Source organism: Cannabis sativa, chromosome 6 (genome assembly GCF_029168945.1).
Source record: "Cannabis sativa cultivar Pink pepper isolate KNU-18-1 chromosome 6, ASM2916894v1, whole genome shotgun sequence".
Lineage (NCBI taxonomy): Eukaryota > Viridiplantae > Streptophyta > Magnoliopsida > Rosales > Cannabaceae > Cannabis > Cannabis sativa.
In genome coordinates, this window is record NC_083606.1 from 68,692,970 (window position 1) to 68,719,949 (window position 26,980).

At 31.6% G+C, this 26,980-nt stretch overlaps 3 protein-coding genes and 2 non-coding genes across 8 annotated transcripts; 1 reads left to right on the forward strand and 4 right to left on the reverse strand.

Annotated features, from left to right (window-relative positions):
* Positions 1 to 1,127: 1,127 nt before the first annotated feature.
* Positions 1,128 to 8,822, reverse strand: LOC115725784 (putative disease resistance protein RGA4). Of its 2 annotated transcripts, XM_061117517.1 has the most exons (8): positions 8,771 to 8,822; positions 8,097 to 8,244; positions 7,891 to 7,967; positions 7,539 to 7,809; positions 7,164 to 7,435; positions 2,961 to 5,752; positions 2,812 to 2,875; positions 1,128 to 1,668 (listed from the first exon to the last, which is right to left on the reverse strand). In XM_061117517.1, exons 5-7 carry the CDS (start codon positions 7,237 to 7,239, stop codon positions 2,873 to 2,875), a joined length of 2,871 nt encoding a protein of 956 aa, XP_060973500.1. In that variant the 5' UTR covers positions 7,240 to 7,435; positions 7,539 to 7,809; positions 7,891 to 7,967; positions 8,097 to 8,244; positions 8,771 to 8,822; the 3' UTR covers positions 1,128 to 1,668; positions 2,812 to 2,872. The 2 variants fall into 2 exon arrangements, with proteins under 2 accessions (XP_060973500.1, XP_060973501.1); XM_061117518.1 differs by lacking the exon at positions 8,771 to 8,822 and having other exon boundaries at positions 7,558 to 7,809; positions 8,097 to 8,536.
* Positions 8,823 to 9,357: 535 nt separating this feature from the next.
* TRNAL-CAA (transfer RNA leucine (anticodon CAA)) lies at positions 9,358 to 9,441 on the reverse strand. Its single transcript has one exon. It is a non-coding gene; the product is annotated as a tRNA-Leu (tRNA).
* Positions 9,442 to 9,553: 112 nt separating this feature from the next.
* Positions 9,554 to 9,637, reverse strand: TRNAL-CAA (transfer RNA leucine (anticodon CAA)). Its single transcript has one exon. It is a non-coding gene; the product is annotated as a tRNA-Leu (tRNA).
* A 5,907-nt stretch (positions 9,638 to 15,544) lies between these two features.
* On the forward strand, positions 15,545 to 18,505 carry LOC115725026 (V-type proton ATPase 16 kDa proteolipid subunit). 3 transcript variants are annotated; one of them, XR_009688547.1, is made up of 4 exons: positions 15,583 to 15,804; positions 16,406 to 16,691; positions 17,344 to 17,529; positions 18,173 to 18,505. XR_009688547.1 is itself a non-coding variant. In XM_030654426.2 (3 exons), the coding sequence occupies exons 1-3, from the start codon at positions 15,726 to 15,728 to the stop codon at positions 17,474 to 17,476; spliced, it is 498 nt and encodes a 165-aa protein (XP_030510286.1). In that variant the 5' UTR covers positions 15,545 to 15,725; the 3' UTR covers positions 17,477 to 17,882. The 3 variants fall into 3 exon arrangements, 1 of the variants encoding a protein (XP_030510286.1); XR_004013331.2 differs by lacking the exon at positions 18,173 to 18,505 and adding an exon at positions 17,608 to 17,882; XM_030654426.2 differs by lacking the exon at positions 18,173 to 18,505 and having other exon boundaries at positions 15,545 to 15,804; positions 17,344 to 17,882.
* A 1,481-nt stretch (positions 18,506 to 19,986) lies between these two features.
* LOC133039373 (DEAD-box ATP-dependent RNA helicase 7-like) lies at positions 19,987 to 26,420 on the reverse strand. Its single transcript, XM_061118255.1, has 6 exons — positions 26,230 to 26,420; positions 20,796 to 20,877; positions 20,702 to 20,714; positions 20,452 to 20,620; positions 20,276 to 20,372; positions 19,987 to 20,086 (listed from the first exon to the last, which is right to left on the reverse strand). Exons 1-6 carry the CDS (start codon positions 26,418 to 26,420, stop codon positions 19,988 to 19,990), a joined length of 651 nt encoding a protein of 216 aa, XP_060974238.1. The 3' UTR covers position 19,987.
* Between the last annotated feature and the right edge of the window lie 560 nt (positions 26,421 to 26,980).

Sequence of the window (26,980 nt, forward strand, 5' to 3'; positions counted from 1 at the left end):
AAATGGTTAATTTTATCAAGATATTAATTTTTTTCATCAAAAAACTAGTTTTAATTATATAGAAGTAAAATTTATATATACAAGAAGTTTTTAAGTTTTTTATAGTATTCTTTTTTATTTATGATAATTTATTCTATATTTTTAATATTTGGTGCAATTAATTTTAGGAATAACCCAACATTATTTTATTTACCAAAAAAAAAAAAACCAACATTATTTGTTTTACACGTTTAATGACTAGACTACAAAGTGATTTATTAAAAAACTAGTAATTTGTAACTATACTGTACCATGTCATATAAGTAAAATTAAGTTATAATTTTTGTTTTCAGGGTTGAAAATAAAAAACTTTTCTATGGTAGAGCTAGATATTGTCACTGATAATAACATTTTCTCTTTTTGGCAACTCAAAAAGCATAACCAATTTTTTTTAAGAAGCTCTCAACAACAATGAGATAAAAATAAATAATTTTATAATGGAGTCAAACAAAGTAGAAAAATATTAAAATATTCTATTTAAAATTTCAAAAAATCTAAAATAAATAACAATACCCTGAAAAAATTCAAATAATTTATTACAGTATACATATTTTTTTATATACGTGAAAAACATTTGTTTACAACTTTGAGTTGGTAGCTAGCTATAATAGAAAATATTTGTAGGGCACCCCTCTAAACTTTTGGAAAAATTTAGAGTACAATTTCTAAAAAAATGTTTCGGCATACTCTTGAACTGTCAAGAAAAACTTTTAAATCTAATTTTTATTTTATGATCGTATATGTTATAATTGTTTAGAATTACTTATAATTTTCAAAAAAAATTAAAATAATTAGCTGAAATAAGATTTAAATAATTGTTTATTACGTTTATTGTAAAAAGAACATCTAACTATTCATAAAATAAAAATTAGATTTAAAAGTTTTTCTTGATGCTAAAACAGTTCAAGAGTATACCGAAACATTTTTTTAGAAATTGTACTCTAAATTTTTCCAAAACTATTCATAATTTTCTAAAATTTTACGAGTGATCTTAAATAACTACAACATACGCGATTTACATAATTACTATAGATGCTTAAAGAATATGAAGTGTACTAAAATATACACTTAAGGGCATGTACTATAAATTTTCCAAAATAATAATATGATATCAAAGTTTGATCTTTAATTCCTTCACTATCAAACTTTTTGGATTTGATCTCTATAGATCTTTCTTTATGTAGGTGCTACAAATATTATAATAATAATGGTACCCCCATCACAAAAAGCACAAACAGTATTACCTAATTTTACCACAACAAAAAGTCATTACATATACTAACTACTTATAATCATCATCATCATCACATCGGTTTGTGAATCATTTTTCTTTGTTTTGAGAAAAAATGGAGATGGTGACAAGGATGGTATCCGATACTCCTTTGGTGATCTTCAGCAGAAGCAGTTGTTGCATGTGCCACAGCATAAAGTCCTTGTTTTATAGCTTTGGGGCCAACCCAACAGTTTATGAGCTAGACAAAATCCCAATAGAGAGCAGCAGCATCAGGGCGATCGAGCAAGCGCTCACCCTGCTCGGCTGCAGTCCTACTCTGCCCGCCATCTTCATTGGTGGCCAGTTCATCGGCGGAGCCCAAGAGGTCATAAGCCTTCATCTCTCAGGAAGTATTCCTTAAAAATGCATGATCAAAATCATTAAGAGGTTTATGAATTTGAAAAATAGACCATATATATAATACATAATGATAGGCATAATTATACTTTTAATAATGTGTGATTTGAGTGTGCAAGTTAATATTATGATAACAATAATAAAAATGAAATAAGCTTGTTAATTATTATAGTGTCAAAATGATTTAATAATAATGGTTGCATTGGTTGTTGCAATAGTTCAAAGTATAATTCTTAAGCCAAATTGTCTCTATAAGATCTAATAAATCAGAATAATGAAGAGAAGGAAATAAGAGTTATAATAACTAATTATCTCACACTACTTAGTTCAGAGAGTGTCCATTATTTCATATACTGATCATTAGTGTAAGTGTCCATTTTACTCAAAAATATAATTAGTTTAAGTAATATAATTATATTAGTTATTAGCAAAGTTATCTTCTTTTGAAGAAATTTCAGATATAAAAGACTAATTCATACATAAGAGATTACATGTCAAATTAGATATTATGCAAAGCAAGTTTCTGCTTCTTCTTCTTTATTTATTTCTCGATTTGTGCGTGTCATCCTTGTGCAGGGGCCATCCTAATCTAGTCAAATACTCAAAATATATCATCTTCAAATTTGTGCTACTTACTTATACTTGATCATTTAAAACATTTGGGAAAGTTGTGTCATTGTAATAATTTATAAGCAAAACAACCTCTGTTTTTGTAAGATATAAAAAAATAATAGTTTTGAACCTAAAAAAACTGTAATTATTTGAAGATTATAAAAAAGAATAATGAAGAGGAATAAAAAATAGGAGTTATAACTCATTAATTAATAGTTTTCTCACTTAACACTTAGCTTCTACTATTTTGCTTTTGGTATGTAACCCCATATATACTTTTATCTCACACACACTTTCATATAATAATCAATTCTTTTTGTTAAGCAAAAGTTGTCTTCTTTTGAAGAGGTTAGCATTAGCTTCCTAAATTTTCTAAAAAGAAATCTTCTGAAACATTAATGAAGGTGAAGCTAATAGAGGTAAGGTAACCAACAGAATTCATTTTCAATCTTGGCAGCACACAAATCGTGTTCTAATTAATGTTGCACATGTATAATATGAGTCATATAATTATAAATAAATAAGCATACCTCAGTCTTCATCATTTGGGCTAAACCCTTTCCTTAATACCTCTTCTTCATCTATTTACTTTCACTGCAAATACACAAATGACAGTTAGTTATCCTTGCCTCATTCAAACAAATTATAATATTTACTCATTTATATATGTTTTTTTTACCTTTTCAATAATAATGTTCGGGACATGACAAATCTTGGGCCAATCATCTCCTGTCTCCCTCTTGCAAGTATTCTCTAAAATATCACAACGACGAATCTCCAAATTCTTCAGTGGTGTTGACTCAAGAAAGTCAGGCAAACTTTCCAGCACAAGGCAGCCAGTGAGTTGCAAGGTCTCAAGAGAAGGCATTATTTTCAAAGGGCCATTCATTTTCCACCCCACCACTCCTACCCATTCCTTCAATGAATCTGCATTTTTGATTTGGAGTTGTTTCAGTTTGGGAAATAATAACAACTCTGTTGCTGATGATGTGTTGTCATAGATTTCTACTCCCAAAAACTCAGCCCCCATCTTCTCCAAACCACGAGACCATTGTATGGAAAGCGATTCGAGGCATGGGAGTTTCCCCAAAGGAGGCATTTTGTTGTAGTTAACACATTCATACAAACATAAGCTTCTCATATTAATCAATGACACCATCCAACTAGGAGAAAATGAACCACCAAGATATCCTTCAATTCTTAAATATTGTAAGTTTTCATGTGGTCGCAAAGTTTCAAGTACAATTTCATGAGTCTCCATCTCTGAATTAAAATCAAATATCAGATGCAAGTGGACAAGAGATGTTTTGTTATGAAGTTGAGCTTCCTTAGCCTCTTCCTTGTGTTCTTCTCTGCCTAAACCTTCCAACCAAATTTTACGAAGATTGTTCAAGTTTCGAAAATCTCTTACCTCCATTGTCATTCTGTTTTTTTTAAAGGCCCAAAAGCGTTGATCTCGATTTTCCAAAGTTTGAAGGCTTGTCAACTTCCCAATACTGCTTTGCTTAGTTTCAGTTCCCCCCTCACTTAACAGAAGATGCCTTAAGTTAGTTAGTTTTCCAACTTCTTCTGGAAGTTCTTTAATCCGACTAAAGAACTTTAAGGTTTGCAGATTAAGCAAATTTCCAATTGTTGGAGGCACATTTATCATAATTTCAATACCCGAATCGATGCTAATATATCTCAAATGTATCAAATCACCAATATTTGTTGGCAATTTCATCAATTCTCCCTTCAAAATTAATGTCTTGAGACATCTCAAGTGCTCACCAGGGACCATACACCCAAAATGACACCTAACCATAAGAGTGTGCAAATTCTTCTTCTTCTTGAGATTTGAGAAAGTTGGAATGGCCAAAGAAACATGAATTAAGTTGAGATGACGAATGTTCAACTCAACTCTCTTTTCAACATCAGAAATGATTTGAATCGAATATTCATTTTTCGTAAGATATTTGGCGAAATCATGCACTATATCATGCATCTTGCATTCAAGAGTGAAGTTATAATTATCATACTTAAATTCTTGAAAAAATGACCGCGTAGCTAAATTTTGGAAACACACCAGACCTGATTGTTCAAATTCATGCTGACCATTGTTCCTTGACTTGAAATAACCTTGTGCCACCCATTGTTGGATCAAGTCATCTCTATCAAAAACATTATCTTTAGGAAAGATGGCACAATACAAAAAACACCGTCTTTCTACAGGAGTCAAATCATAATAACTAAATAACAATGGATTGAAAAGCTCCACCTCCATATTTTTCAACTCCCAAATTTCACTTCTTAACATTTCATGCCAATATTCAATATCTTTAACACGCAAAAGACTCCCTAAAGCCTTGGCAGCAAGAGGTAAGCCATTGCATTTACGTGCAATTTTTTGACCAATCACATCAAAATTTTGCTTCTCTTGCTCTGTCTTGTTCGAAAGTGCTACTTCTTTTAGCAACAACCAACAATCTTCTTCACTCAATTTACTCAGGCTTATCTTATTTGTATCTCCAATCATTTTGGCCACTTCCTCGTTCCGTGTAGTCACCACAACTCTACTTCCAATTGCGCCAAGCTTTAAAACGTGTTCTAATGAAAGCCACTTACTATAATCAGTAGTCCACACATCATCTAGTACGAGTAAAAACTTCTTGCCCTCGATAGATTCCTGAAATTTAATCATTAACAACTCTAACCCAGTGATCAGTTGGGGTTGACGAGTGAGTTGTTCAATAATTTCTTTGGCAATCCTACTAATATCAAATGGGTCTGAAACACAAACCCAAATCATGTTACCTTTAAAAAGGCTCTTAACTTCAGCATCATTATAAGCATTTCTAGCCAAAGTAGTCTTTCCAATCCCTCCCATTCCAACAATGGGAATGAATTTGAGTTCCTTGTCATCTTGGTCAGTCCCTCCCAGCCTTAACTGATTAATCAGAAGTTCTTTGTAGTCGTGTTGACCATAAATGATAGGCACATCAAGAAAAGAGGTGGTGTAGTTTGGTCGCCTCAGTGAAAAAAGAGAAGCATCACTTGTTTCTATAAAACCAAACCTGTTTTTTCTAAGGGTGATCATCTCTAGTTTTCTGTTTAGGCTTTGGATCTCTTTAGCAATTTTAAGACGATGAGTAATCACAGAAGGACTTAGCTTGGTACAATGAAAACAAGAGAAGAGAATAGAAGACCCAACCTTTGGTTCTCCTTGGTCGAATTTTGACTTGAGAATGGCTGTGTTCCATTTATCTAGGACAGAGTCCATGTCGTAGGATACATCTTTGAGATCTTCCAGCCAGAGTTTCACAGCTTCTTCTTTCAATTGTCTCATTTCAGCATCTGTAAGAACTGCTTTGATGGCTACCAGATTTGCTCCAAGGCTTTCAAGCTCTTTATCTACTCTGGTGACCAGTTTCAAGTTTTCTCCCACATGTTCTTGAGTGACTGAAGTCAACTGCTGGAGGAGAACAGAGATCACTGCATCAGCCATAGATGAGTGTGATTAATTGTTTATTGCAAATGAAAGTGATGATCAATAAACAATAATATAGGATATATGAAGAGTAAAGCAAATTGATGGTTTTCTTTTCTCCACGTATATCTCACTTGGTATTGACTTTGACTTCCTGTAAATTAATAGTATTGGATTGGTCGTTATGCATATCACTTCTTATCTACTTTGATTTTTCATTTTGTTTTAGTTATTAGGAGCTTTAGCTCTAATATATAAATAAATATATATATTATAATAATAATTTTAATTGTTGTCGTGAGAAGGGTGTATATTACATTGAAATCCTTTACTACAATATTTATATTACAATGCATAATAATAATAATTTTAATTGTTATGAGAGTAATTGTTGTCATGGAGTGCACGTATGATTACTCATTGGAGTGTCTTTAGTACAAACACTCTTCAAAAGTTTTCATAATCTCATCAAATTCAATCACGGAATTCTATATTTCTATATTTTAGCAAAAGATAATAATTATATGTGCCAGGGTAAATATTACAATTTTCCAGCATCAATAGTGAACATATTCCTTTTTTCCTGAAAGTATTTCACTTGGGATTTTAATCACAACATCACAAAATCTGACAATCTTGATCTTTGGTTGTCAAGAAGTGTTTTTCAGTTTGGGTAATGTTAAATGTTAAAATTCAAGTGTGTGAACATAAAGTTAGAATTTTTTTTTTCAGTGTTTATCATAACTAATACAGCATATTTGTATGTTATATATTAATATTGAGTCTCCATTTATAATAAGAGGTGTAGAATTGTGTGATCCCTTTTTCATGTTTCCTCAAGTTTAATAGTGTCATTGCTACAATGAACACCGTCATGAAGAAAAAAAATGAAAGATACCCCGAAATGTATTTTTGGGGACAGAAGTTGAAGAAAAAGAAAAGTTAAAGAAAAAAAAGAGGTTTGCACTCCTCTTAGTTATCTGTCAATCTTGAATAATCAGCCAATAGTCACATGACTGTTATTGTTTACAAATTGAAACAACACAATTAAAACATAAACATTATACCACTTTACTACTTTTCGTTTGCTTCATTATTTTTTGACACTGTTTAGTTAACCTTAAACACTATCCTCTGTTTGAGGAATAAATATAAAAGCATTCATCTCTTGAAAATAATTTTGACCAAAATAATTTTATTTTAATTTCATGATATAACTACTTTATTTTTTAAGATTCAAATTTTAATACTTAATTTTGATTAAATAAATGAAATTCAAGTTTAACAATAAAAAGTATATATTATTTTACTTTGTTTTGACTAAATATATTATTTTGATTAATTAACATAAGAAGATTCATATGTGTGAAGATTTATAAAAGTTTATGCCTACGAAACCAAACCAGACAACCATACCTCCGCTTCCATTATATGGTTCTGTATAGGTAATCATTTTGGTCTCACCAAGTAGGAAGCCCCATGTCTCATTCATAGAAGTTGGCAGATGAACCCAATTCCCTCATTTCCGGCTGCGAAAATTCCAATAAACTCTGTAGTTTGGATATTTTGGTAAGGCAACAATAGCAAATAGTTTACTGCTAAGTTAAAACCATTTAAACATATGAGCAGAAAAATTAGCTTTCTCAACTTCCCCCTGGTCTTACATTGGAATCCCAAGTTCTTGTCACCTGTATGAAACATTCTCATTAAGATATAGACCAGATGAAAGCAATGCAAGAAGCAAACGACTCTACTAAATACTACAAATATACTAACTCAGAGTTCATTTACCATGTTCCAAGCATCAAACCTCAATAAAGGTGCCTATATCTATTGCTCCCGTGATAAATGGTGGTAGAATTCAATTGGCTGGCTTGTGACAAATTCAGATGCTCCGTTATAAAGTTGTGTCTCCATGTCTCAATTGAAATTCTCATCAAATTTATTCTCCATGTCTCCATTAGAATTCTTATCAAATTTCACCGGAGCACCCTGAATGTTATCTTCCTCAATTGTGTCCTTTTAGATGCTTCAGCACTTGTAATGGCACCCTTTGCAGCCTCTGTATCAGCTGCTAGGAGTTAGATAAGTCTTAATCATGCATACACAGTAAACAAACTGAAAGAATAGTCAACCACCAAACCTTGTTTTCCAGTGTTTGAATCCCAATTGAATGTAGTAGGTCTTGTAATTTCTCTACACAATTAACACCAGCTCCAGCTGAAATATGAAATTTAGTTGTCAAACTGAGCATAAGTGAAAAAGGTTAACAACGGTGTTTTGAAATAAGAAGCTTTAGTATCTACTCCTAAATCACTGGATTTCGAAAGCAAGTCAACAAAATCTAACCTCAGATTCTAGCCTCTTTCCCAAATGATACATATAACATATGCATAGGAATATAATCCAACACCCTGCCTTTTGAAAAATCCTTGGCCATTTTCCTAGCTCTCCACTCATCAGCTTCTTGATCATCTTGGTCAAACCACTCATGCACCTAAGATCATCACAAAGAGAATGAATGAATGTGCAAGAAAAATAAGCAACAAAGGGATATCTATTCTCAAAAGAAAGAAGTCAAAACTTGGAAGGAACGAAAGCTTATTTTGTTCAACTTCCACATTTTACTAGACAACCTAACAGCTGCACATTTCTCCTACCATGTGGACATTTCATCCATTATCATCCTAAATGGTTCAAGTTGAGCTCTTAATCCAAAACTCAGAAAATTTGAAGTTTCCACTGAAAGTAACGGTTTAGATTCTAAATCAACTCTACTATTCTCCAAAACTTTCACCAACTAAAGCATCATTAGACCCACTAACAACATCTTCTTTCAAGTTCTTACTGCCTACACCAGTCCAAATACAGAAACAAACTAAAATAGACCACAATCAATGACATATAGCAAATCTGCAAACTCCTATAGGCATTCATTCATACATCTGCAACTTCTAACATCTAGGGCCAAAGCAGAAATCAAAAAGGAAGTAAAACAGAACACATGAGTTACATTACATTACCATAAAAGATATCAGAATGAACATCATGAGTAATTCCATTGCTCAATCAAACCTGCTCTGTATAGAATACAACACCATTATGTTTCAAATTCAATCAGCCATTTTCTCCAATTATTTAGACTTAAACAACTTTCATTTTTTAGACGCATTAAGAGATGTAGTAGTACTTGAATTGCAAAATATGTTTCAATGAGCCATTTTCTTTACTCAAATCTTGAAATTTGATCATGTAAAATCCCTATTGACACAATGCATAGGAAATTCGAAGCCTCTTAATCTTATAAAAAGACAGAAACTTAGAAAATATTAAAAACAATAAGAAGCAAAACCATAAAGTTGCCTGAAACGCACCTATTGGCAGGAATGAAAATTAGCCATGAGAGAAAATAATGTGAAGTCAAGAACCCTAATTCCCAATTTCTCATTATAAAGCTAACCATGCTAACAATGGCAAAACCATAAAAACTCGACAGCAACGCTCACCGGCGAAAAAAGAACAGTTTCATGAAAACGACATGTCGTACAAAAATTGAACAAAATATAAATAGATAAACGACATGTCGTACAGAAATAAAATGGAAAATAATTGTCAGAAGTGGGATTTGAACCCACGCCCTCGTAAGAGGACCAGAACTTGAGTCTGGCGCCTTAGACCACTCGGCCATCCTGACTTGTGTTATTGTTTTTCAATATATATTATAAAACGTATAATTGTTTATTTATGTAAAGAACAAAATCAAATTCGATAAACGACGTGTCGTACAAAAATAAAATGAAATTTTATGTCAGAAGTGGGATTTGAACCCACGCCCTCGTAAGAGGACCAGAACTTGAGTCTGGCGCCTTAGACCACTCGGCCATCCTGACTAATTGATAATTTGGTAATGATATGTAATTAAGATAATATTCCTAAATCTAAATCAACTTTGATTTTGATTTGAATTTTTTGTTTTTTTGTTAATATGATTTTGCTCCCAAATTATTTATATATTTATATAAAGGAAAGAAAAAAATAAATCAAATGCCCTTTTATATGATTTTCTTTTTATTTTTATTAATTTGGGAGAGTTTATCATCTTATGAAAAAAAATTAATGATAAATGTTTTAGAAAAAAATCTCACATTGTTTAGGAATTGTTTTTTTTTTTTTTATGTTGTCTGAATAAATAAGTCTATTAATTTTTATTTTCATTTGTCACGAAGTTAATTTTTTATATCACATATAATTGTTGAATAAAATATTTTTATTATTCAATCTAATATTGTTTAATTAGTTATAATTTTTTTTAGTTATTCTTTTTTTATCAATATTTTAGCATTAAGAAAAAAAATATATTATAAAATAATAACTGTAAAAAAAACTACAATTCACAACATGATTATTTGACACTTTAGTAAAAAAAAATCTCACATGTTTTAACTAGGGTAGTATCATAAATATTATTTTTATACAACACTTGATTTTTAATATTAACTAGAACAACACATAAAAATAAAACTACATATGCGTTTCTCCACTATTTGTTTAGCTTCGGAACCAAAAACACACCTCAGATAGGGCATACTCAAACTTCTTCGGTATAGAATGACATAATTCATGAGGTATCGAGGGGCCTAGTATTGAACTTTCCTAGAGGCGACCCTATCTTGGGGTAGCTCTCCCTTAGTTAAGTAATTCACAATGGGATCCATCCAACTAAGTTCTTGATTGGTGATTGCACTAGGCTCCAAGAGATACTCAATGAGAACCACCCCTAGTTTCTCAACCTCTTTGTTTGAAGCTAACTTTGTCAGGCGATCCGCGTGGGCATTCTTTTCTCTTGGGATTTGCTCAATTTTGTAACCCTTGAATCCCTAAAGTGATTCCCTTGCGGCCGTGACGTAAGAGGCCATCCTTTCTGTACGAGTTTGGTATTCTCCAAGTACTTGATTAACAACCAATTGGGAGTCGCTAAATTTTTTTACCTTGGGGGCTCCCACAACTTTTGAAAATCTCAGCCCTGCTAGTAAGGCCTCATATTCGGCTTCGTTATTAGAGGCTGGAAGTTTAAATCGCAGGCAGTCTGAAGCCTTAACCCTTCTGGAGATACAATAACTATTCTCGCTCCTGTTCCATTTTCGTTTGAGGCCCAATCTACATATAATTTCTAGGTGGGAGTGATCACTTCAGGTGCATGAGCAGTTACCTCGATTTTGTTGCATTCCACGATGAAATTTTCCAAGGCTTTGCCTTTTTATTGAGATGCACGAGACATACTAAATGTCAAACTGACTGAGCTTCATGGCCCACTTTAGCATTCTCCAAAGGCTTCTGGTTTTTGTAAGAGTTATCAAAGTGGATGGTTGGTAAAGACCTTGATCGAATGTGCTTGGAAATAGGGTCGCAACTTCTGGGAAGTTATTAGCAGATAGAAGGCCAGTTTCTCTATCAAAGGGTACCAAACTTCTGCACATATGACTCCCATAGATTTTTTGGATTTTACTCCGAAAGTACATTTTTTATGATTGAGCTTCATCTCGTACTCTCTTACTACCCCAAAGCACTTATTTAGATCATTAGAATGGTTTTTACTGGTCTTGGACTTGACCAAAATTTCATCCAAGTAAACCTCCATGTTCCTTCCCAACAAATTCTTGAACATCCGATTGACTAACCGTTGATAAGTTGCTCCTGCATTTTTGAGCCCAAAGGGCATGAAAAGGTAACAATATACCCCTTTGTCTGTCCGGAAGCTAGTGTATTCTTGGCCAACCACATGCATCTTGATATGGCTGTAGCCGAAGTAAGCATCTATGAAAGATAGCTTCTCATAGTCGAAAGTGGCATCTACTTGCTAGTCAATTCGAAAAAGTGGGAAGCAATCTTTAGGACACACTTTGTTCAAATCAGTGAAATCAATGCACACTTGCCATGTCGTGTTAGGTTTTGGTACTAGTACCGGATTAGCTAACCACTCCATGTAATAAACATCCTGGATGAAGATATTCGACAACATCTTGTATACTTCTTGCTTTAAGGCTTTAGATTTAATTGGGTCAAGGGGATGCCTTTTTTGCTGCACAACTGGCATATTCTTGTCAATGTTTAGAACATGGGTAATGATGCTTGGACTGATACCATTCATATCTTCGTGAGTCCATGCAAAGATATTTGCCGACTCCTTGATGGTTTCCACTATTTTACTTCTTTTGTTGGGACCAATGCCTTTCCCAAAGCGGATCACTTTTGTCGGATCCTGCTGACAAATCGAGATTTTTTACACTTCCTCCATAGGTTCAAGTTTAGTTTTTGCCCCCACTCGAGGATCTAGCTCATCATGTACCCCCACTAGATTTCCTTCTTTGGTGTGCTGGACCACGAAGATAGCTTGCTTGGTGGCCATGCTATAACATTTTATTGCTTCTCCCTGGTTCACTCGAATTGTTAGAGTGTGTAAGGAATTTAAGGCACAAGTGTTTAATCGAAGTTATGGCTCTAAAAGCTACCAAAGTCGGTTGGCCCATTATGGCGTTGTAGGCTGGCAAGCAATCCACCACAACAAAGCCACAATACTTGAATGTGCTTTGAGGAGGGTCAAGGCATAGTGTCATCAAGGAGTCTAATTTTCCTATAGGAATAAGAGAATTCCCATCAAATCATATGAGTCAGGAACCACTCGGGGACAGGTCCTAGTCCGTGAGGCTAATGGCAAGGAAGGCTTCTTTGAATAGGATGTTTACCAAACTTCCATTGTCCACTAAGATTCGAGCAACTAACTTGTTGGATATGGGAGTTTCAATCACCAATGGGTCATGGTGTGGAAAATACACCTTTGGGGGATCTTCTTCAGTAAACATTATTGGTTGGTCCATGAGACAAGGTCTCTAAGCTAGCAACTGGCCCACTTCCCAAATTTCATCATCATGATCTAGGGCTCTGGCATAACATTTTAACTTGTTATGGGTTGAACCCCTTATATGGGAGCCTCCGGAGATCATAGCCACTCTCTCGTTCGATCTAGGCGACTGTCCAAATAAAGCCCATTGATTTGGTGGAAGTGCTCCCGGAGAAGCCTGTACATTTGGGGCTTGTTCCACACCTTTGGATGGTACTTGAGCTCTAGCTTATCCACGATTCCTTATCCACTCATACAAAGTGGCCTAGTCATATCAGGCTCTCAATCTTGTCGTTTAAATTCTTACATTTATTGGTTCTATGTCCGATGTCATTGTGTTATTCACATCTTTTGTTGGGCACCCTTTATGAACTGTCTTGGAATAAAGGAGGTGGCCTTCGGTAATGAACATTTTGTCTTGTAGCCAAATACACACGTTCTTGTATGTCCACAAAATCAGTATACTGAGTATACTAAGGATTATATTCAAACCTTTGTGGCTTTTTGTTGGGTGCTCCTTTTAGATGACCTTTTGCTCTAGGAAGCTTCGAGAGGTATAGTTGCACTTTCTGCAAGTGAAACAGATTGAGCGAGATGTTGTGTGCATGCTTTGGGAGTGGGGCCATTTCCTGGAAACTCGTAGTCAGAACGAGTTGGTGCCACAGTGAGATTTGGTGAGTATCTAATGTTGCTTGAAATTACACACTTGACATGCCACTCGTTTAGGGAGTGGCAGGATGTGTGATTCCTAGTAATTGCACTCCGAAAGCATGCCCAAGGCCTTCTATATGGTAATACCCTCCGAAAGTCATTATCTGGGCTTCTTCCAGATTAATGTACTTATAGGCTCTCTTTTGAAACTCTTGAAGGCTGGCCACACCTTCCTATTGTAGTTCATTCCAAAAGGGAGTTCCCATCTAGATACTAGCTTGTAATAAAGCTAACTGTTATTCGCCATCTATTTTTTTTTTTGTCTTGGAAGCCTCTTCTTTGAACCTCTTGATGAAGTTCTTCAAGGTTTCTAAGGGCAATTATTTAATGTTGGTCAGAGTGCTAACTTCAAGGTTTATCTTTCTGGCTGCAATGAATTGTCTTCTAAAATTAGTCTGCAATTTATTCCAACAATTCATAGATCTGGGCTCTAATTTCTTGAACCATTCTTCTGCAGATCCTCCCAATGTCAATGGGAAATATAAGCATTTGGCACCCCTGCTGACCCTCGTGACTCTATTAAACCTAAAAAGGTGATCACTCGGGTCTGTCAATTGGAAATATAAGCATTTTGCACAGACGGGACTACAGTTGGATCTACATGAATGCCTGCACTTCCCATTGCCTTTTTTATGGCAATTAATATTTTTTGCATTCTCTTATTTTGTTCTTTTTGTTCTGCCAACTCAGCCTCATGGTCAACAACTTTTTTGCCTTGACTCAACTAGTTTGTATAGTCGTCTTCATCATATTCTTTGTATTCCTCTTGGTCTGAATTTTCAGGATCATTGGTGTCTCCTTCTCCTTCAACATCCACCCTAAAAGTTGCCTCTTCTTCTACTCGACCTTTTGGGTCAGGAGCTTGTGGACGTAAAGTATTCCTTGTTAACACCATTATACCACAAGACTTTATACGACTTTCTTGTTGATGTAGGTATAATTAGTGGTGGGGGCGGTCTGACTTTAGAGTAGTAGTTCGGGATGGCAATAGAAGTTTGAGTTATGTAACTGCTACTTTGCTGCAACAAGTTTTTAAGCTAATTACTGTTGAATTGTATGCCTGAGCAAGTTTAGAGATTGAAAGTCAAAGAACATTACCAAGCTTCAATGTGGAATCAAATTGTAAAGAAGCCATCAAATTAATTCAACAAAAAGAAGCTGCCTGTCCTGAGGAAGATGGATTACTCCAACATATTAGACAATTGATAGGTAATGGTAGAGTAGGTGGGTTGAACTTTGTATATTGTGAACTGTGAAGCCAATGTTGTGGCTCACAATTTAGCTAATTATGTTTTAACTACTAAAGCTAGTACTATGTGGATTGGAGTTATACCCCTTTGTGTTCATCAAGTTACGAGGCATCTTGATTATCCTAATCTTGTGTAATATTGTTTAATGAATGATTCCTTTTTCAAAAAAAAAAAAAAAAAAAATCTGAGAGATTTATGATCATAGGTATATTTGAGTGGTTCTACATTTCTCCTCATAAGGAGGATGTCGTAAATTCAAATTCCCCTCCTCCAATGTCAAAAAATAATTCTACAAGTTCTTAAGTAATTGTCTAAGTTGTCTCATGCTTAAGCCCAAATTTGTGGTTTATTTAGAATTTATTCAAGATATATATATATATATATATATATATAAATATATATATATATATAAAAACATAATACTGTAAATATAAAAGAAGTTTTTTTTGTTAATAATTTTATGCTTAGATAAATATTAAAAGGGAATAAGTTGAAAAAATATCTCTTTTTTATATCCATTAATTAAAAATATTTTCATATTGTTTTTTTATTAAAATATACTTACTTTTTTGAGTGGATTGCCTAATATAGTCTCACTCTCTACTTAAGTCTGACATATAATTTGCATAAACCTAAGGGATCTAATAGAGATATCATCCATAAAAGTGGATATATCTAAAAAAAAAAAAATATAAAAATTAAAACAAATAAAAATAAAGTAAACATACAATCTAATTTACAATCTAATTTCCTCAGAGAAAATACAAACATTCCTTCCATTACTAAGCTGAGTATATTTGTACCTTGTTCCAATTTCCAAGAAGCTAGATCATAAGCCCTTTTACAGGCCCATTAAAGAATCATCATGACATCGATGACTAAAGCCCACACTAGGAGATCGAAAGTGATATCGAGTGGGCCGAGAGTGAGCCCAATAAGGCTATAAGTATCTTCATTAAAATGAATTATAAAGCAGTTGGGTTGAAACTATTTGAAGCCTAATTCAATTCGTAAGTAAGGACAACCACAGAGTTTAGAGAGAGAGAGAGATCGAAACTCGAAGCTCCACAAACTCTCTCTGAAGATCCAGACGAAGTCCTCTCAGATCCGATTAACACAATGTCTTCAACCTTCAGCGGCGATGAAACGGCACCGTTCTTCGGATTCCTCGGCGCTGCCGCGGCTCTAGTTTTCTCCTGTAATTAAATCCCTAACCTTTACTCTCCAATTTATATTTTCGTACTCTAAAGATTTTGGGATTTGGGATCTGTTTGTGTTCCACGAAATTGGGGCTTTTATTTTTTATTTTTATTTTTCGTTAAAGATAGCTTAAATTTTAATTGTTATTGTTATTCTTGCTCTGACTCAATTAATTGATTGTGATATGATGAGAATAGTTGATCGTAAAAATTGGAGGTTTGAATGATCTGGGTCTTGATCTGATTAGGTTTGGAACAAAGAAAACAGTTTGTGTTTTGTGTTACTATTTGCTTTGGTCAAACGCAATTTAAAGTTGTGTGTTTGCTTTTCTCGTTTTACTTTTAGTGGACGATTGGGGTTTTGTGATTTTTTTTTTCCTGGATCTTGTTTAGATTTAAGTTTTGCTGTTGATCATTTGAATCTCACTTAGATCTAATGAATTTAGTTGAGATCGGCAATCAATTGTACTTTTTTCTGAGCTTATAGTTTTTACTTGAGTGTATACTTTTTGTGTTTTCACTTATTTAGATCTTCATGAAATTTGTGTGGAGCTTACATACTGCTTTGTGTATTGATCTTGGATTCTCCTGGCTTCTTAGGTATGGGAGCTGCCTATGGCACAGCAAAGAGTGGTGTTGGTGTGGCATCTATGGGAGTGATGAGACCCGAGTTGGTCATGAAGTCCATTGTTCCAGTTGTTATGGCTGGAGTTTTGGGTATTTATGGTCTTATTATTGCTGTTATCATCAGTACAGGGATTAACCCAAAGGCAAAATCATACTACCTTTTTGATGGTTATGCTCATCTTTCCTCTGGTCTTGCTTGTGGTCTTGCTGGTCTTTCAGCTGGAATGGCCATTGGTATTGTTGGTGATGCTGGTGTTAGGTACGATCATCTATATGAAAGTTGAATAACTACTTGTGTGCTTATCATGTGCTGTTAAAGCATAGTTTTACTGGTTTGAGATTTAATTTTATCATCTTTTTTCGGAAGTAAAAGTGCTTATTAATTTTCATTTTTCATTCACTTATTTGATTATTGTAACACACTGAAAAATTTCTGCATGTTGGATGAATCCAAATTACAAGAAATAACAAAAATAGGGTTTTCTAGTGAATAGTTGTAGCATCTTAAAGTAGTATATCCATAAGTTGCTGATGTATATTCTAAATTTTTTCTAGATTCACTTATATAAAAGCACATAATAAGTCAATTCCAAATATTTTTGAGCCTTTGACAATGTGTTTATTCTTTACTTGTGTTTAAGAATAATACAACTTCTAGCAAAGATGTTAACTCATGATAAAGAATGATGTAGATTTTGGGCTCAAGTTAGACCTAACATAAAAACAGTTGGAAACTACTGCTTTCACAATCTTGTCGCTTGTCGGGAAAGTGGTTCGCGATTGATATTATACTTTAACTGTGTAGACAGTTCGGGAATTTCTTTTGCTATAAATGTTGATTTGATATTATAGTGAATACTAGACTCATTATTATTTGTATGGTATGCTTACTAAATGATCTTGTATTGCAGAGCTAATGCACAGCAGCCAAAACTTTTCGTTGGTATGATTCTTATCCTCATCTTTGCCGAGGCTCTTGCCCTGTACGGTCTTATCGTCGGCATTATCTTGTCTTCTCGTGCTGGCCAGTCCAGAGCAGAATGAGAAGCGGCCATTGCAGCCAAATATTCTTTTATCGCTTATTATGTTACTTCAAGGTTGGGCAGAAGCATTTAATTTTTTTTTCTTGCCATTATCGGTTAGTGAAGATGATAATAGCTGGATAAACGTTGCAGGATCCCTTAAAATTATATATTTGTGGTAGTAACTGCCCTTCCAGTCACATGGTGTTGTTTTGCTATTAGAAGTAAAGATCTGAGTTTCTTGACCGAATAAAAAGCTTTTGAAGCTGAAACCCCTTTCGATTCTATATTATGTCTTTTGTGTATTTTTGTTGTTAGACACCTTTGAACGGGTATAGTATTTATAATTATGGAGGTAAGTAGTGCATGTACCATGTTATATTCATTGAATACTTTTATCAAATCTCAAACTCTGCATTATGTGCTTATCTCAACTTTCTTTTTAGTTTAGTCATTGAGGATGCCATTGTTTTTCTTTCCTGGTTTTTGACAACGTGCCAACAAGTATGTGTTGGCATTGTGATCAAGCCCAGTTTGTAGGTTGCATGATTAGCTTAAATGATTTGATCATATATATCAAATTGACTTTAGGTACAACTAGGGACATGCATGTCAATTGACCTATTTAAAGTACACCACATCATCATTATTTCTTTTCTTTTTTGAGTTGAAATTGAATTTAATTCAAGAAGCTAATAGCCTAGCCTTGAATTATCAGGTTAAAGATTGAGCAAAATACTTTGGGTGACCTCTTTACAGTGATGAAAGTTTACATATCATTAATACCTTTACAAAGAAATTCGATATCAGCCAAAACTAACTTTGTTTCGACCCAATCTTGGGCAAGCTTTCACTGAGTGGTGGTAGTGATTGTGAACAATCTAAACTATGAATAAAATTAATCAAAATTTTAATATCACCAGTTTCTTAAGGAATTATTAATGATTCTACAAATTCAGTTAAACCTTTTTTTTTTCCTCAGAAAAATATGTAACTAAACTTTGTTATTTTTACTTATTGACAATCTCTCTCATTTGAGTATGGAAGTTCATTAATAATGTGTTGAATAATAATAGCATATATAAAATTTATTGGTTATTCTTTTTATTGTCAATTGATTTTGAGATTAATATCAAACACCTTACTATATATTTACTTAGTTTTATTAGGGGTGTTAATCCAATTCAATTTGTTTTGCTCATAGTGCATCTTAGGGGTGTTCATCCGATCCAATCCGTATTTTTTTGGTCAAACAACATTCAATCCGCACTAAGTGCGGATTTCATATTTTGGATCCAATCTGATCCGCATAAGAGTTTAAATCCAATCCAATCCAATCCATTTTGGATCGGTTATTTTTTTCATAATAAATTATTTAATATTTCATAGAAAAAAAAACTATTGTTTCTTAATCTCCAATAATAATCTATTTGCATCTCTATTTATATACAAATTAAACCAATATACATATATATCAATATATACTAGCAAAAAACTACGTGCGAGACACGTATACTAAATTTTATGCTAGGTTTTTTTAATGTTATTTGAAAGTGAGATTATTATTGAATACTGAATGCAATATATTAGTGTTTAAGAAAGCTTAATGATTTAAATATGTTCTTAAGTTAATCCAAAATAAATTAAAAATTGATATTCCAATACTTAAAGAAGCATTACTTAAATGGGGATAAGATAAAAAGAAAATTAAAAATCAATCTCTAAATTGTTGATAATTAAAGATAGCATTAGTCTAAAAATTGTAGATAAGAAAACTAATGATAGTCATTGGTGGATTTCAATCTTCATTTTCTTTGATAGAGACAATAGTGTAATTTTTGTACTTTGCACTTTTCATTTTAGCCGGGTCTGCATATATCTGGATTATCCATTTTTTCTTTGATAAATTGAATATGGTAGTGTCGACAAAGCGGCGGTGTTCCTGCAAACAGTGATTCCTCATAAATATTTTACAATAATTCTATTAAATTTCACACTTACTTCTCCAGCATAATGACAAATTGTGAAGTCGATGCGGGCTAATTTTGGCTTGCTAAATCGTTTGTGGTCTTAATATGAATGAACCATGAGTTGATTCCTCATAAATATGGGGTAACTTAATTTCATTGGCAAGATTGGTTTTTATTATATATTTTGTCCATTTACTGTACTCATTAGCAACAAATGGATTAACAAGGGAGCAACCAAACAAAGCCAAACTATAGGAAGGCAAGTCAAGTAACTGATGCCATTAACAGAAAATTATGGTGATAAAATAAAAGCAACCAGATAGCCAGAATGACGGAAAATAACAGGCTAAAATAGCAGAAAATTATGGGTTTCACTATCATGTTACTAAAGTAGACGTACCCATGCCCCTTATCAAGTTTCATATAATCACCAAACATGATATTCACAATCCACATCATTTGGAATAAAAATATTCAGAACTCTTAAAAGAAAATTTTGTTGCCAAACCTATGTATATTATATAAAATTATCTAAACTGAATTTAAGTGTGAATATAAAACACTCACGATGGTGTGTAGATGGGCTTCCCAGCCTCCAAAAGTACTGTTACACAGTTCTCCATAGAAGTCAGAAGTGATCTACTTTTTATCTCAGAATAACCCTGCAATTACAAGAGACCTTATCAAGACAGAAGGATTTCAAGTTTATAGAGGAAAATCTTGTGACAGACACAATTGACCTGGTCACAGCAAGGATTTACATGTTCAAGTATTATACTTGTAACAATAAACAAGGAAAGTGCATAAATTTTATTTCAAAAAACATATGAAGATCATGCAGATTAAATCACAGCAGCTTTCGCAAGTGCTTTTGACAGAATTTCCACAGCAGATAGACCAGATGTGTTTAATAGATCCTCAGTAGCAGCCTTAAAAGCAGGGATTACACTGCCTGCATACATAAAATAATTAGTATCTGGACCAATAATAGGAAGGTCCATGCTTTATTCACATAGTCTAGGCTTACCTATCCGAGATTTGATTTATTATTTCTGGAGCTTCAACACCTGCAGCTTTGGCAACATCTGCTGGCTGAGGAGCTGATATATGTTCAAACTTAACACCAGATTCTCTCTCAATTTTAGAAAAATTAGACCTCCTAGGATCATAAAGCATTACAGCTGCACCAGAATTTCCTGAGAATAGCATAATTCTACATGTAATAAGACTACAACCAATGAAATAAATAAATAAAATTGATGCAAAGTTTAAATGACGTGGAGGCTCGCACTGATGAATGAAAATCAAAAGTAAGAAACTGAAACATGTACAAGCTTTCATGACTATACAAAGACAGTAGAGCATTCAAACCTGAATAATTAATTGAACATCGTTAATATCCAATCCCCTAGTAGCAACATTTGTCGCAACCAATGTCATGAACTTGCCCGACCTGAAACCAGAAAGCAAAAATATTTAATATCAGTGCGAGCCTAATTTAGGTGACGGCAGGGGTGATTAAGGTGACTTTTTCTTTTTAAATGGGGGTGTGATTCTAGAATATTTAATATCAGTTTAAATATTAATAGGATTTGTTTTATTATTATTTTATTATATATAAATAATATTTTATTATTTTATTAAATAAAAATTAAAAGTCACCCATAAATTTCTCAAAAACCAAAATTTCAGTTATATAGGCACACTTTATATAGAATATATATACTTATCTTTAAATTATACTAAAATATATATGTATCTATTACTAAAATAAATAAACTAGTATATATATATTTAAACTTTATGTGTATGTGTCTATGTGAATAAGAATTATTTTTCTTGTATTTTTTATTACAAAATAAATAAAATGCACCAACTCAATACATTACTACAAAAGATTAAGAAATTAGAAGTTTGTATCTTTTTTTAGTTAATATATATTATATATTATATTTTTTAAAATATATATATATATAATTAAGTGCGGATTGGATTGGATCAGTTACTTTTTGAGGTCAAACAAAATCCAATCTGCACAAGTGCAGATTTTAAATTTTTCAATCCAATCCAATCCGCACAAGTGCGGATATCTGCATTTTGCGGATTGGATTGGATTGGATCGTGCGGATTGGATTGGATCGGATACTTTGTGAACACCCCTAGTGCATCAGATCAGCACTAAATGCGAATTTCATTTTTTGGACTCAATCTGATTCGTACAATAGCTCAAAATCCAATCCAATCTGCAAAAGTACGGATTGGATTGGTTATTTTGGATTAGTTACTTTTTAATATTAAATTATTTAATATTCATGAAAAAATAATTTTTTTTTCACATAACTAGTAATAAAATAAAATAAATTATAGTTCTTTTATGTCTTCAACAACAAATTAAAATAAATAAAATAACAAATAACAAATTTAAAGAAAAAAATGTATGTATAAAGAAATATTTAATTTTATTTTAAATTGCATGTAAATATTTATATATATATAAATAGAATATACACTTGATCTATTAAGATTTGAAATATAATTGTATTATATGTATTAGATTTTTAAATTATTATTTTTCTTATATTAAAATGTTATTTGTATATATAATTTTTTAATTATTTTTTTATAAATATGTGTGAATTGGATTGGATTGGTTACTTTTGCATATCAATCAACATTTAATCTGCACAAGCGCGAATTTTGAATTTTCTAATCCAATCCAATCCTCACTTTGCGGATTGGATTGTGCGGATTGGATTGGATCAACTATTTTATGAACACTTCTAATTTTTATATCCTTAACCCTACACTTTCACATTCTAACATGTTATCAGAGAAAAAAAAAAAAAAAACGAAAAAAATCAATCTGAAAAGTAGATTCAAAAGAGCCACTAGTGATTCAAAGACACTAAAAAAAAAAATCACATGCGACTTGAAGATAATAAGCTAAAATAAAGTCTCATAAACTAATTTTCTCATTGCTATTTGGTTCTAACATATATCAAAGCAAAAATAAAAAACCTACTATCCGATCATTAGGATTTCTTTAATCTTGTGCCTTAAAAGTTTTTTCACATTATAAGGAAAATATCCCAAACTAATCAAACTATCGGAAATAGATCCCCCATCCAAAAATAAAAAAGCTAACTTAGTGTGCTGGAAAATTGACAAATAGGATTTTGTCCCAGCAAAAAAATAAAATTAAATAAATGACAATAGGATTTTTACCTTTTTGAAATATTATCTTAGCATAATTATGCTTTCAAAAGATCTATTTTCTGATATATTATTAGTTTGGAAGGAATGTTTAGGCTTAGATTTGGTAATAATACCCTTCCTTTGGATCTTCCAGCAAATCTGTTGAGAAATTCATATGTGGATATTATTGTTATATACATGGTGTTATGTAATAATAATGCTTCTACTATCATGTTTTATTAATGTCCTAATATTAACAATGGTATTATTTATACATGCTTAAGCAAAATTATTTCTTCTTTTGCTTAGGTGACAATAGATTTGAATGCGTAACTGTCTAAATTTCTTCAAATCAACTTTTGCATCAATGGTATATGCAATGCAACAACATTCAAATTATCATTAACAATACTGTTAGAATTTAGGATAAGGTGAATGGGGTTTCATTTTAAAATTGATTGACAATAGAAAGAGAAGTAGCACATTTCTTATATATTTTATTATCTTTTCATACATTAGCAATGTAGGAGTCTCTAACAAATACAATGAGGAGGACTAAACCAACAACCATTTGAAAATGGTTCGGGAACTCTAACCATCAATTCACAACTATTTCCTCATGTAGTAAATAGTAAGACTTTTGCTCAGCATCAGTTTCGACTCCGCGGGTAAGATATGTACTTAGAGTATCTCTAATGGTAGTATTTTTTAAGAGTGTCAAAAACTACATCACTTAAAAATATACTATTTTATTTTATTTCTCTTTCATATTATTTTTAACACTTTTTGTTCTAAAATATTTTAATAATAAGCACCTTTAAAAATTATTAAAATAATATTATATTATTAAATAATTAATTTTTTTTACTTTATGACAAAATAATAATAAAAAGATAAGAAAGAGAAGATATATAATTTTTTGGCTAATTAGCAATTTTTCTCCCTGAACTTTGATATATACCAAATCATACCCCCTGAATTTTTTCGGCCGTTAAAAATTCCCCCTGAACTATTGAGATTGTTAAATTTAAGGACTTTTGTCTAATTTCATTCAATTTTACTGTTTCAGTGATTGTTTATGTACTAAAACATGCTCCCTAGACTTTGATATCTACCAAATTATGTCCTTCAAACTTTGATATGTACTAAATCATGCCCCTGAACTTTCATCAATGTTAGAATTTTTTTTACTAAAATTAGACAAAAATCCTTAAATTTAACAATCTTAATAGTTCAAGAGGAATTTTTAACGGCCAAAAAAGTTCAGAGGGCATAATTTAGTACATGTTAAAGTTTGGGAGAAAAAATTGCTAATTAGCCTAAATTTTTTGATATTCTTTTTAACTCTAATGGTAAGCATCCATTAAAACTTTAAAAGATTTTAAAAATATATTCATATTATCAAATATTTTTTTAAAATATCTCCATCAGAGATGCACTTAGAACCCCCAATCAAAAATGCCTTATGATTTTTCTTTATAGAATGCTCTCAATTTCAAAAATTATCATTTTAAAATAAACCATATTTTGCAATGCAAGCAAGAACTCTATCATATGCTCCAAAATAAAACTAATAGCTTTTTCAATTACCCAAATTTTCACAGTATCCTCTAGTTTAGATTGATAAATTTTGTAAATAAATTTAGAATTTGCAATCAATCCATTAATCAACTCTTATTAGTGAAAAAAAAAACAATTGTCATACCTTATGATATATGAGATGACACTTAATTATTTATTAGTGATATATTATTTATTAAATTAAAATGTGTAAAATTTTATATTGAATGGATCAGATAGCGGTATGCGAGTTTATGTAGTTGAAGGATAAACTATTTTTTTCTCTATATAAACAAAAAAATAGAATTTTTATTGGAGAAAAAATATAAAAAAAAACTATCAGAGAATAAAAATTAAGAAAAATATATAAATTTTGTGAGTATAAAACTGAAAATATAAAAATGAAAAAAAAAATAATTTTATGAGGACTAAATTAAAAATATTAAAAAAATTCTACAAATTTAATTTATGTATTTATAAAAAAAATGATGCAGGACACATGACCTCAATTTCCTTCTCCTTTAATTTCTACCTCTTATAACATATTGTGAGTTTCCCTTGAATTGGCTCAACCACTACAACTCAATTGTGCAACATTCTCATCTTCTCCCTTTAGTTCTTGACAGAATATAATCTTGGGCCTTAGTGGGCTGCAATAAATCAAGGCTTCCAATTGGGTCTCTTACAGAAGGGATAATTACACCACATACTAATTTTATTTTTTTTTTTTTATACTATGGGGCAAATTTTTTTTCAAAAATATTATTTATACTGTATACTAAATACTGTGTTAAGTTTTCACTGTTGTTCTACAGTTACTTACTTGTAGTTGTTTTACTGTTGTTTTTGATAATTCTATTTTGTGTTCTACTATTATTTTATAAAAATTAACTTAAATTCTACTATTTTTGTAAGTTTCTCTTCCAAACCCCACTAAACATCAACTTTTCTTTTTTTAATTGGAAAACTTTCACCAAAAGAAAAACACTATAAAAGTTAATTGGGCCGATACAAAGAAGAAAGCTAACCAAGGCAAAAGTAGGTAACATATTTGTTGGAGGAAATTACAAATTTGATGGGGTTTTATATTATCAATGTAAAATATGGTTTTTTTTTTCCTTTAAAAAGAAATTATTTTATGGGAAAATTTAATAAAAGTTGGAAAATATAAGAAAATTAGATATGGGTAACTAAGTACTTTTAGGGTAAATAAGAAAATTAGATATGGATAAATTAAGAAATTACCTCTTTTTATAATCTATTAATCAAAAATACTTTTTATTTTATTATTAAAATGTACCCATTTTTGTGAGAGGGTTACCCAATATATCCTCACTCTTCACTTAAGTTAGTGACTTCTTCATAAAAAAACTGGTTTCTTCATCAAGAAACCCGTTTCTTAGTGATTTTTCCAGCGACAATGCTAATTTCGACGACTTTTCCGGTGTCGGCAGCAACTTCGACGACTTTTCTGGCAACAAACTCCAGTGACTTTTTCGGCATCGGTAACAAATAAAACTGCCTAAACAGATAAAAACATTAAATATGAATTTTGAAAACCTAATTTATATATATATGACATATCAAATACCATAAAAATACATAAAAACAAAAAAATACCATATAAATTGGTCAAACTTAAAAATGTCATATTTAAGTAAACAACTTTTAAAATCCCATAAAAAATGTACTTTCCTTTTTTTTTCTTATACAAAAAATAGTTATTTTAAATGACACTTTTTTCATCACAACATAAGTTTTTTTGTCTTAATTTGATTTTTAATCACAACAAAAAATTACTTGTGACTAAATTATAGTATTTAGATACAAGATGTCACTAATTTAGTTTTATTCATAATAAGTATTGCGACTAAAATATATACAGTCACAATAAATTGTAATTTTTCTGATTAATACTTTTAACCACAGATCCTTTAATCACAATATAGGAATAATAATTTATAATTAATTACAATTTTTTTACTTTTAGTTACAAGTTTTTTTTTTTTTTTGAATAATCATGAAAAAGCTTCATTAATTCAAGCCTTACAAAACCAGGGAAACAATTACAGTAGGTAAAGTAACACTACTAAAAGTACGGTCAGTCTCGACAAGAGAAGATTGTGCCAGAACATGCGCAACCTTATTAGCAGACCGCTTAACAAAATTAAAAGAAACACTACTAACATCGACCAACAAAGCCTTACAATCAGAAATAATATGGCCATAAGGAGAAGCCATAATTTTACTCTTTTTTAAATAAAAAAAAAAATTGTAGTGACATGCTTCAAAATAATATTTGTTGTGTTTGGGCATCATAAATTATTTATAATTTTACAAAAATTAATATAAAATTATATTTAGGGTAAATACTATTTTGGACCTTGTGTTTTGCAAAAGTTACCAATTGGACTCTCTATTTTGTTAAATGACAAAATAGACCCTATATTTTCTAAAATGGTAAAAATAGGACCCTAAGCTCAATTTTCAACAATTTTGTTTTTTTAATATAACCAACTTTAATATAATTTCTAACACGAAAAGATACAGAAAATGTAATCAGTTTTGTCATAAAGTCTCTAGATCAGATTATTATTAAGTTTTATTTTGACAAAAAAATCAATTAAGAGTCTTATTTGTACAATTTTAGAAAATACAAGGTCTATTTTATCATTTTAAAAAAAAAAACAAAGGGTCCAATTGATAACTTTTGCAAAACACAAGGTCTAAAATAATATTTACCCATTATATAATTATAATATATACTATTATATATATAAAATAATTCTCGACGTGCTAAA

Excerpts from the sequence above, each read along its gene's own strand:
- LOC115725026 (XM_030654426.2), top strand. The coding sequence starts at position 15,726 with ATGTCTTCAACCTTCAGCGGCGATGAAACGGCACCGTTCTTCGGATTC. Across the intron at positions 15,805-16,405 it reads CGCGGCTCTAGTTTTCTCCT|GTATGGGAGCTGCCTATGGC; the intron begins GTAATTAAATCC and ends CTGGCTTCTTAG. Across the intron at positions 16,692-17,343 it reads GTTGGTGATGCTGGTGTTAG|AGCTAATGCACAGCAGCCAA; the intron begins GTACGATCATCT and ends CTTGTATTGCAG.
- LOC115725784 (XM_061117517.1), bottom strand. The coding sequence starts at position 7,239 with ATGAATGAGACATGGGGCTTCCTACTTGGTGAGACCAAAATGATTACC. Across the intron at positions 5,753-7,163 it reads ACCATATAATGGAAGCGGAG|TGATCTCTGTTCTCCTCCAG; the intron begins GTATGGTTGTCT and ends TGGCTGATGCAG.
- LOC133039373 (XM_061118255.1), bottom strand. The coding sequence starts at position 26,420 with ATGGCTTCTCCTTATGGCCATATTATTTCTGATTGTAAGGCTTTGTTG. Across the intron at positions 20,878-26,229 it reads GTAATTGTTTCCCTGGTTTT|GTCGGGCAAGTTCATGACAT; the intron begins GTAAGGCTTGAA and ends TTCTGGTTTCAG. Across the intron at positions 20,373-20,451 it reads ATAAATCAAATCTCGGATAG|TGTAATCCCTGCTTTTAAGG; the intron begins GTAAGCCTAGAC and ends GTATGCAGGCAG.